Source organism: Beta vulgaris, chromosome 8 (genome assembly GCF_026745355.1).
Source record: "Beta vulgaris subsp. vulgaris cultivar EL10 chromosome 8, EL10.2, whole genome shotgun sequence".
Lineage (NCBI taxonomy): Eukaryota > Viridiplantae > Streptophyta > Magnoliopsida > Caryophyllales > Amaranthaceae > Beta > Beta vulgaris.
This window is the reverse complement of record NC_079209.1, coordinates 55,976,449-55,988,292: the sequence shown is the minus strand read 5'-3', so window position 1 is coordinate 55,988,292 and position 11,844 is coordinate 55,976,449. Positions and strand designations below refer to the sequence as shown.

General features: G+C 30.4%; 1 protein-coding gene across 1 annotated transcript; it reads right to left on the bottom strand.

The window, feature by feature from the left end:
- Positions 1-6,250: 6,250 nt before the first annotated feature.
- On the bottom strand, positions 6,251-10,890 carry LOC104902014 (axial regulator YABBY 5). The gene is made up of 7 exons (XM_010689657.4): positions 10,385-10,890; positions 9,685-9,828; positions 8,538-8,682; positions 8,087-8,135; positions 7,874-7,949; positions 7,530-7,598; positions 6,251-6,548 (listed from the first exon to the last, which is right to left on the bottom strand). The coding sequence occupies exons 1-7, from the start codon at positions 10,466-10,468 to the stop codon at positions 6,501-6,503; spliced, it is 615 nt and encodes a 204-aa protein (XP_010687959.2). The 5' UTR covers positions 10,469-10,890; the 3' UTR covers positions 6,251-6,500.
- Positions 10,891-11,844: the final 954 nt, after the last annotated feature.

Here is an 11,844-nt window from a genome sequence, read left to right as displayed (position 1 = left end):
ATTCCATTTACATTCTAGTTAGTAATTTGCGTTGCACCATTAACTAATGGTGCGATGCACCACATGTAAAAATTTGGATCTTAGATACTAGTTCCAAGATTTACCAACTAAAGTACGTAGCTGACATCCACTATAAGAATTAATATTGTAATGATATTACCAACTTGAGCAAAATATATGTTCAAACTACAACAAATATAAGTTCATATTCGTCTAATCCAAGTGAAAATAACACACCCATATATATGAATGTATAGAGTTAGGATGTATTGTCTTCGCCTGAATTCAAATATCTCATGTGTGTTATATCCTTCATTTTAAAGTGTTCACAATGGAGGGACCAGTATAAATGTATAATAGACTTTTGTTTAAACTCACACAATTCAAGCATGGAGGTTTTTTTCTTAAGGCCATTCCCATTTTGTCTTTTAAGGTATGTGCAGGGATATTCTCTAGCTCTCTTTGGTTATGGTAGCAAAAGTGCTGCTGAAAAAGGATTAAACTTTGACTAAGAAGTGTTCAAGTGGAGCTCACAAATGCATTAATAATAAAGGGCAATTTGGTGGAGAACGCAGAAAAATACTTAGCCAGCAAAAAGGACAGTGGTCCATAAACTCTTTTATCATCAAAGCTGATGATTTTATGAGTTGTAGTCTATGCATGTTGTACACAGGTAGTCTTTTTCTCAGATATCTTCTAAGGTAAAGACATGGCCTTTTGAATGATTTTTGTTTTATAATTACCTTTCATGTAAATGTTTAATTAGTTGCTTATCATATAGGATTATTTTGTAAATCCACATTATATCGATCAATTTAACAACACTTACAAATTTTATTTTCTCCATTCTTATATGACCTATATAATGCTTAAATTTCTTTTATGACGTGTCTATTTAACTGAATTTACTTCATATAAGCTTATTGAAACTCATTTGAACTTATTGGAACTTGTTAAATATTATCTGTCTAAAATAAGTTAAACTGACAATCCGATCCCTTAATCTCAACTCCCAATTACACCTTCATAGTTTTGATTAAGATTTCATCCTATATATACATGAAACGTTAGTTAGAATTGTTTGTGATCCTCATGACCATTGGATGACCTGTCAATTTAAGGTCTAGTGCTTTAATATGAACCTAAGGACAATTATGACTCTCGAGGTACTTAAGTGTTAAGAAGGATAATGTTTGCCCGGCCCAAAGGATTTGAAACTCTGCTGAAATAATTATAGAGGGAAAAACAACATAAATTATTTTTTCAGAAAGAGAAAATATCAACAAAATTATTGTATTTCTTTTATTTTTTCACTAGGTATAAAATGATATCATAAGCATTACATAGGATGTGTTATATTCATTTCTTTATTTAACTTATTACAATATAACTAAACTTATTGGAGTTTAGGGTACTTTATATTTGATTAATTTTGACTTGAGGCATGAGTGTTGAGCATATTGTCAATATGGGGATCAAGGTGGTGTATAGGTGCGGAGATGAAGTTGCGTGAAAGAGAGCTCGTCAAAAATATGTTGCTTATAGTCGTCGCCCAATCGGGCCCTTGACGAGTGTACAGCTGGGGCAGAAGGTAGGGCGCCCGATGACATCGGACGTGTTCGCCCGATCGGGTGAAGGAGCGAACTACGATAGAGCGTTCCCCGCTCGATCGGGCTCGAGATTGAAGTTGTTTGGCGAATTGGCCGCCCGATCGGGTATTATCTTTATATGTAGTTTAGTATACAGTTTCCGGCGTTTCGATCAATCGATGAAAATCAAGTTTCACTTTTTTCTTTTCTTCTCTTGTCACGGGATTTTGTTTAAGTTAATTAGAAGGGTACTATATAAAACATACAATTAACTTCTGCATGCCTCTATTATTTTATAAGTGTACTCGATCTCTCTCCTAAACATAATAAAACCAATTCTCCATACTGTGTAGACGTAGCTAACATCTTGTTAGTAACTACGTTAAATCCTTGTGTTAATTGTTCATTAATTATTGTTTGTTTTGTTAATTATTTCTGTCAAAAAAAAAAAAAAAAACATATAAGATACAACATTAGATTCAAGAAAAATCTGCCCTGTCAAATTTGTATCAATCTTTGATTGTCAATTTGATAGGTTATAATTTTGAAGTTAAGGTAATGAATTTAGTGTAATTTTTATAAAAAAAAGTCTCATGTTAATGTTTATGTATGGTATTATATGTTTTTCTTTATAAATGTTACTGCACGATCATAATACCACATCATAGAGTGGTAATGGATGGTAATAACATTATATATTTATATAAACATAAATATAGTGAGATATATAGGGGTGGATATATGTAAGCATTATTTCCGTGAACATTGAAATGAGATTTTTCTTATAATATTACCGTAAAACAATTTTTTTTTTTTTTGTTGATAATTTGGGTTTTTATTTATTGGCCATAAAACATGGCAGCTACCTTAGGATAGTAGCTGTGGGTACATGGATAGTTAAAAGTTGCCACACCATTACAAGGGAATGCAGATTAGGTACAACTCTTTACATAATACTAAATCCATGCTAAAAATTCTGATCTCCTGTGCATTCCTTGCTTGGCAAGGGCATCAGCTACTTGATTTGAGCTTCTACCTTAGCTCGGTGCTTGATTGTGAAGGTGGGGGAGCCTTGAAAAGCATTTTTTATAAAATTCAGCTGGAAGGCAATGTTCCACGGCCCGCTTCCTTCAGTGGTACACCATTTAATCGCGTTTATGGAGTCCGACTCAATGACGAAACTTACTTGGGAGAATCGCTCATTGTGAAGCGAGATTTGTATTGCTCGAAAAATTGCGTGAACCTCAGCATGATTAATCTCTACTTTAGGGATCGGGGAGGAGAAAATACATATGAATTCACCCTTGCAATTCCTAAGGATTCCCCCAATTGCGGAGCACTTTGAGAGGGAATTAAAGGATGCATTGACATTCCATTTGAGGAGACCTTCAATTGGCACAGACCACTGATTGAGTTGAAGTTGTTTCTGGAGCTTTGGAGCTTCGATTTTAAGATTACGGAGGCAGCATGGATTTCTTAGGATATCATCACAAGAGTAGGGGAAGTGAGTTCCCCAACCCTTTATCCACCATCCCAATCTAATAAGGATTAGATCACCGATTTGTCTAGTATTACCGTAAAACAATTTAGACTTCCTTTCAATTGATAACCTTTTTGACCACCGCATACGACCCGATTTGATGGTCCAAAAGCTAGAAATGTCCACTCAATATACATCAAGTTAAGGAAAAAAATATACGTAAATACAGATATTATTGGTTAAAGTTATAGTTTCGAAAAGGTATAAAAATACTATAACTAATGAAATCTACAATTTCTATCAAAATTGAATGATCTAAGGTTTCACTTAATTGAGTTTAAAAATTGTCAAAGTGTTTTCCAAACCCTTAGATCTTAATAGCATCTTATGCATGTACTGTGCTACGCATTTTTTTTTATTAACACAAGGAACTCCAATTATACAATATGAATCCTATATATGTACGTAGTCCTTAAAAAATGTTTGACTGTTTGAGAATTAGGGAAACTTTCCACTACGATATTGCTGAAAATTGCAATTAAAGTCAGGAATAATTCCCAACAGAATTTAAAGCATTAGTGAAAAGCAAATAATCTTTGTTTATACGAAGAAACTCAATCTGACCTAATTTGGTATTGTTTGCTAATGGGCACACACATACAACCATTAGATTTTGTGGATGTTATTTAACATATAGTCGGTAAAATTTTGTAGGAGTGATTTTTAAGACTCAAGATAAAATCTCGTCCACGTTATTGAGTTTAATCACTCTCTAACACTAGATAAAAATGGAAATAATTAGATTCTATATCAATAACACCTTTAAAGCCAATAAAAAAAATCAATCTTTCAATACTTTACTAATAATGTAAATACTTTAATACTAGTACTTAAAGTTTATCATGCCTTAATTAGATATAATTCTTTTGGATTTATCTTTGAATGTGGCATGGCAAAGCTGCGGATCATAAGATGAGTTAGTTTTGCGAGCACTTGGTTCATAATGATACTAGAATTTTTTGCACACGATGCGTGCTTGAGTTTCGAAACAGAAATCAGATTTTTTCGACATAAGAGTCAAAATTTGAACATTAGACGTATGAAATATAATTGTTTTTAGTTGCAAAATATAATTGGTTTAGTTTCTGTCACTTAAGTCTCTCACCATTATTTTTGTCTTTTTTTTTTTACTTTTCAAAGTTAAATTCTATGAACAAAATAGAAATTTTATTGAATTTATTCATGATTTATAATATTATAATTTCTTAGTTGAATTTTGAATCAAGTACAATACTAAATTCTAAACACTATAAAAAAGTAAATAAATTTTTTCCTTGTCTAACTTCTAAATTCTGATTTCCCTACAAATACACCTCTATTTTTATCATGACCCACCATTAATTGTGAATGGTTCTTGAGAATAGTGATTTGTAAGTAAATTTTTGTAAATGTGTTTGTATGTATTGACGTTCTAGGTTATTAGTTTTAGTTTGTATGTTAATTTTAAGTTTTAATAAAGTTTTCCGATTATTTGAGTGATTTGCGTGATTTTTATAACGTGATTTTCTCAATTGTATGAGTGATTTGTAAAGTTTCTTCTTTTAAGTGATTTGTGAGTGAGTGTTGTAAATTAATTTTCGATAGTTTTCTTTGAGTGCCGATTTTGATTTTTGACATTCCTTTTGTAATTTAGAAAGGGAAGGGGGGCAAAATAGGCATTTCAAAAGAGGACACCATTGATCACCCCTTCCCTTATATAATAGAGATTATTGTGGACCAAAAACACTTATTTAACATAGTAACTCTTTTTCCCATATAGTAACTTTTTAAAATCTTAATTTATATTATACAGTTAATATCTACCATAGTAACTGCTTTTTTTTAATAATATAGTCACTCTTTTTCACATTAGTTTATCATGATGAAATTTTCATTTTGTGACATAGTAACCTTTTCTTTCACATAGTCAAACTTCACAAGTATGTATATATCTTTATATATAATGACCTTGTTTTTGATGAATCACATCGATTAGCATTATTGTGTCCACACTAATTTAGTGTGGATCAAGTCCATATAAGTTTTTTACTTATAGTCCATATAAGTTTTTTACGTATAGTCCATATAAGTTTTTTTACTTATTAGATTATTCTTATAACTTAGCATGTGTCTGTGGATACACATTAGACAAACCAATATATATATATATATATATATAAATATAATTATATATATATATATATATATATATATATATATATATATATATATATATATATTCAAATGACCTAGTTGTTTAACAGTTATTTTTGGAGTCTAAATCACATGAATTAGCATTAGATTCACACTAATTTAGTATGCATCAAATCTATATAAGTTTTTTTATACTTATATTCCATATAAATTTTTTTACTTGTAAGATTATTCTTATAACTTAGCATGTGTATGTGGACACACATTAGACAATCCATATATATCTTCAAATGACCTAGTTAATTGTTTAACAGTTATTTTTGGAGTCTTTTGACACACAATTTTGAGCTTATCTTCAGGGCTTAATTGTGATTCAAATGGTTAATTTGATCGCTTTACGAGATTTGGAAATGAATTATATGCATAGCGTACAGAATTTGTTTTTTTTTGTTGGTAAAAACCACCTGATATATATATTCCAAAACCTCATAAAATCTATTTGATTCGGATTCAATTCGCAAAAACCCATTGGGGACATAACTCTTCCAACAAGTAATTAATGTTGCATTCCCGAGACTCGTTGATGCATAAGGAAGTTTAATTAGTCAAGTGTGCAACAATCTTGAGTTTGCTGTATACGAGTTACGTTTCAAAATATAAGGCACGTCGAATTTTGACCGTTAATTACTTTAATTTATATTGATAGAAATTTTAAAAAAATAATGTTAATATAGTATTTTTCAAGACGAATCCAACAATATGATTTTTATAATTTTATTTATCATATTGCGAGAGATATTTATGGTCAAAATAAATTTTCGTAAAATGTGAATGTCTTATATTTTGAAACAGAAGGAGTACAATTTAACATCCTACAGCGTATTAGGCTATCACAAGATAGCTCAAATCTTTAGTCTCAGAATTTGTAAATATTGAAGTCATCAATGAATAAAGCAACAATAATTCAGCATTAGAAGGAGACCATATATATATAGAAGCTAAGCAACCTGTCGTTGCTTTCATATGGAGAGCTTTGCATCATTATAACATTGAAAAATAATTCATTACATACTTAGCATATTGATGACAAGATCATGTAACAAAAACATCCAAAATAACCCACACAACACAACTTGAAAGTAGTAAAATACAGTTTAATACTTTTGTTGGAGCACATAGTTTAGTCTTCATTTACTTATATGAGAAAACAAATGCTTCAATCTGAATTCTTTGGACGATCAATTGTTTAGTAAAGCTGTCCTTGGCATGAGATGCTTTTGTGAGCCCTATAAATTGTGATAAGAAAACAAGAGTTTTAGTGAAAGATTCATAATTCATGAAATTCATTGTTTCATATATATAGAACAAAAATGCCAAAAAAATAGTAACTATGGGCCTGTTCGGCAAAAGTAGCTGTCGGAGTAGCTGTTAGCTGCCTACTAGTAGCTGTCAGCTTTTAACTATTTAAGTAGTAGTTTAACATATAAGTGTGGTAAAAGTAGCTGGCAAGATAAACTGGCAATTCAAACCTATGTTTTTGTAATAATGAGATGAGTAATCTTTTTTACAAAGGAAATGCTAGACTTAGTAGTAAAAGCAATACACATCAAGAGACTTAAACATGGCATACTATATATATCATGATTCTTATTAATGATATGTTTTCATAGATCTATATACTTGCATCAACTAATGCAATTATCTTCCCCAAATTCATCTACACTCCTTACTTCCCCTATCGATACCTAATTTTTCCTACGCTTTATTTTTAAGAAGGTTCCTTTAGTTGATCAATCTTCTCCTTTCTACATTTCATAATTAGATTCTATTTGGTAGGACGTAAAACATTTTCTTGAAAAACTGTTTTTCTCTATTTTTAATTATACATTGTTTGGTTTGTAAAGAAGCGTAAAACTATTGTTCCCCTAGGAGCAAAATTGCTCTCATAATGATGGGAAACCATTTTCCCTTCAAAATGAAGGAAAAACTGTTTTCCTTCCTTTTTCTTATCTACCTCCTTACTTTCCCCCTCATTTTCCTTACGTTTTATCATTTTTCTTACATTCAACCAAACAACGAAAAACTAATTTTGGAAATGTGTTTTTCTTTGTAAATTGTTTTCCATGAAAATCATTTTACACTAAAAACGTTTTACACACAATCAAATGGAGCCTTAATGCTTTGAATAATACATGAAATACTAAAACACTTGGAGAAAACTAAAATACCACAATTTATCAAAGTAAAAAGCGATAATGTTAAGCTACCTCATCTAGCTTAGCTTGGTTGTTCGTCTCCAGCATGAGCCCAAAATGAATATGGGGGAAATGCGCCCACTGTATATAGAAAATTAATTGAACCAATGAAATTATAATTAGTACCAATGAAATTTTATTGTTAATCCATCTTTAAAAGATAAACACGTACTCTAATATAAATGTAATAATTTTCATGTTTAATATATTCGACGGATATTGATTAATGATTTTTATATCCAAATAAAGTTCAACCTTAAAGATGATGAGCACCTTAATTTTCTTTTTCAGAGAACAAAGAAGTATATATAGGAAATGTCATGTACCAAGTATATTTGGAAAAGTATTAAACTTACATTTTTGGCAGCGGTACTAAAAGCTTCCCTATGACTAATATCCGGATTATTAGCCTTGATCCTCTGAATTTCTTCTCTGCACATTTTTTGTAGATTACAAATGTACAATGTTAATCAAGTTTGTTCATTTAATATTTTTCTTAAATAGGAGATATAAGCACATAAATTATCTCGTAAGTACTTCCTTGGTTCCATAATAAGTGAAACACTTACTTTATGAACTGGTTGTAAGCAGATGGTACGCGTTGCCTCTTCTCAGGTGCTGAATACAAAAAAAACAAGACATAGAAGATGAAAGTTAATTAGGGTTTAATCGTTAATAAAATGAGTGTAAATATTATAAACTACTAGTAAACTATTACTTGTATTTGAATTTAGTTGTCACAGTACTAGTGCGAAGTACATTTTAAATTTGACGATTAATTTCAAACGAAGGAAGTAATTTATTTATTATGTTGTTAGTTAGCTAGAAAAGAAAGACGCGTAAATGTATAAGAGTTTTTTTTATCCATATGAGCCACGAAGGCGGTACAAAATACAAAGAAAATGTAGGGGAATTCGAACATGTGACCTATCCTTCATAGCACCTCAATCTTAATCACTAGACCAAGACATCCTTGGTGTAAATATATAAGAGTTTAATTAAAGAAGAAATCAATCTTACGGCGATTAATAATCCTTTCCTCAGACGTATTATTGTTCATAGGAGGGGAAATTCGCATGGTTGTTGCCTTGTTAGTGTAGTTGCACTTTGAAGATGAACCCAAATTGTCAATCTTATATTCTCCCGTATTACCACAATTTGGCCCCTATTACCAAACAAACAAGTGGAAAATGATACAACAAAGAAAGAAAAACTAGTTAGAAGCTAAAAATGTTGAAATTATATAATAATTGGGCTTGAGATCTCAATGACAATTAGCTAACAACAATAATATTAAACATCACTTTTATATGGTGATAAGTCTTGTGATATATAGATATTTAGGAATTGATAAATGTAAAATCTTCTTATTATTATCTTATTAATTAGCAAAAAAAAATACATACAAAAAAAAAGTTGAAAATAAGACTCAAGTACAAAAGGGTAATCAACTTAATTTCAAAAGAAATTAATGTAATGAGGGAAGTTGAATCTAGTGACCAAAATGATTAGATAATGTAATTAAAACCTAGAGAGTAAATATTAGAGAGAAAAAGCAAGATCAAGAAGTTAAGAGAATTGCAATCAAACATGCTTAATTACTTTAAATTTTTTGCAAATAAAGTAATGACTTTCTGTATTATTATTAAATCAAATCTAGTATATACTCCATTATTCAAGTACCTCATAATATGAGACAGAGAGCTAAACTAGCTTAGGTCTACTACTTATATAGAGTGTGCTACAGCCTACAAATGAAGAAAAAAAACACCTGCAGGATCTAAGGAAATTGCCAATCAAATCAACAAAAAGGTTAATACCTAGAAAACAAATCCCAAGAGACCTAGATTTCCCAAAATAATTAAAATTAAAAAAAAATCCCAAAAAATATTCTTTTGTATTTATTTAATCTAATTTTATAACTAGCACCAAAAAAATTCTAATTTATCAAGACAGCTTAACTTTCATAAATGAACATTGCTATACATAGCCATCGGTAGACAACCCACTACTAATAAAGGATTAAAAAAGCCACAATTCTCAACCAGTCTTTATTAATGGTGGGTAGTCTACTCGGTGGATAGACAAAGTTTTTTCCGTGATAGATGTGTTTATACTTTATTACAGTATTATAATTAGTTTGAAAACCCTAGCTATAATTAATTACCTGATGAAAGTTTTGCTGTTGGTGGTGCTGCCATGAGGAGGCGAAAGATCGGAAAGCAGCTGCCATGTCAACTGACCATAGATTTGTGCAGTGCCCACATCGGACTGTTACTATATCAAACATGTTGTTGCATGGCACACTTACCTGTTTAATCAATATTATCACATCATTCATATATATATATATTATCACTTCAAATGTTTTACAAATAGAATAATTCACTATCAATTGATGCTTAGGAAAAAAATAAAAACCGACAAACGACAAGATAACTATTGATTGATGTACACAGTCTTACATACCCTTAAATCGTTAAACCGGGTTTAAAATATATATAATTTTAGGGCACATTTCAAAATCAAAGAATATATGCAAATAATTGTATTAGGTGATTAGGGTATAAGAAAAAGACTCAAATTTTAAGCTCAACTATAGTATATATTGAGCTAATGTTTTTAAAGTGTGACTTTTATTTGACTGTAAAAGAAGAAGAAATCAAAAGAAGGGAGAAACATAACCAAATTAAAGGGTCTTATAAACGATGGAGACTAGACAGTTTTGCCGTACAACATTTGAAAAAAAATAAAATCCCACCTCTCTAAAAATCAAATCTAATTAGAAAAAAAAAAGAACTTAAAAGGGTACTTTATACAAGAAAATAAAGCAGTAAGATAAAAGAAGAGATCATAGTAATATTAACCGCAAGAACAATATTGCAGAAGTTGCAAGGGATGTAGCAAAGTTGCTCAGATGAAGGAACAGCTTGATCTACACAGTTTGTCATCTCTCTATTCTCTCTTTTTTGTCGATTCGATACGAACCCGAATGAAAAAATATAGTACAAATTCGGAAAAACCGAAAGAAAAATGCCCAACTTGCGAAGAAGAAAATATACTCGATAAGAAAAATAAAGAAGCTAGCTAGGTTATATATATATATATAGATATAGATATTGTTGTATCTTTTGGGTTGTTTTTTTTTAAAGAAGAAACTATTGGTGATCTTACTAAACTCCAACAGTAAGATTATTCTGCCCTTGTAGTATTTATAACAAAAATTCCCTGAAAAAAAGATGTTATGTTATGAAGAAGTAGAAGGAGAGAGAGAAAGAAAGAAGACAGAGAAAAGAAGAAAATATAGCCCGGAAGATGAGGAAGAGAGAGAAAGAAAGATGATAGGACTAGCTAGGGAAGGGCTAATAATGGTAAATGAACATCAATTATTTCTATAAAGATGAGGGGAAAAAAAGTTGGATTTTTTTTTTTTTTATAAAAAAATAATTAATTTTTTTTTCCAAAAAAATAAATTAAAAAAGAAGTGGTGTTCAAGGATAGTGAAAGAAGGTAGAAATTTTTGATGGGTTTTTTTATTTATTGAGGCCGGTCTAGACCGGCCGATTTAGGGTAAATAATAGTAATAATAATAATAATAAGTAGATATATTGGGGGGATGAAGGTTTTTGGCAGGACTAATAAAATGGACAGGTGAGTATGGCTGGCTATTATTGTGAAACAATGTTGTGTGTGTAGTCCCTCTCAACTCTTTCCTTACCACTATACAATCGGTGGATGAGATCATGAGGTATGAATTTCTGTGGATGTTTTTTCTCTTTTTTCTTCATTTTTCTTTATGGATTTAACGAAAATGATATCTTATAGAAATTAGCTAGCTAGCTCAAGTCATTTGGTCAGCTAGTTGTTACCCTGTGAGATGTATTTGTCATTAAAATAATTTCCGCGCTTTTTGGCCGTTTCTGTGTTTTCTAATCAGTATTTACCTTATTAATATACTTTACTTTGACCATAATATAATTGTATCGAAATTTAAAAAAATAATACGAACTTTTATGGATAGTGACCTAGCACACAACAATATACACATTATTGAGTATTTTCATAATATCAACCTTGACTAGCTAATATATAATTGATGATATTAATGGTCAAAGTTATGCGTCAACAAACGTAAAAATCAAATAATTGTTGCACTTATTTGGAAATATAAATATGAACTATGAAGTAAGAATCACTTTCCAATAATGCTAATAAAGATCTATCATAAGTTCTAATAAGGCTTGACAAGGGTAAATAAATTCAAATATAGGCGAAAATTAAGTCTACTAAGTTCAAGTTAATATATGTCTAGATAAGCTAATACTTA

Coding starts and splice junctions, on each gene's coding strand:
- LOC104902014 (XM_010689657.4), bottom strand. CDS start 10,468: ATGACAAACTGTGTAGATCAAGCTGTTCCTTCATCTGAGCAACTTTGC. Junction 8,683..9,684: donor AACAGCAAAACTTTCATCAG/GTAATTAATTAT, acceptor GTTTGGTAATAG/GGGCCAAATTGTGGTAATAC. Junction 7,599..7,873: donor TTAGTACCGCTGCCAAAAAT/GTAAGTTTAATA, acceptor TTCTATATACAG/TGGGCGCATTTCCCCCATAT.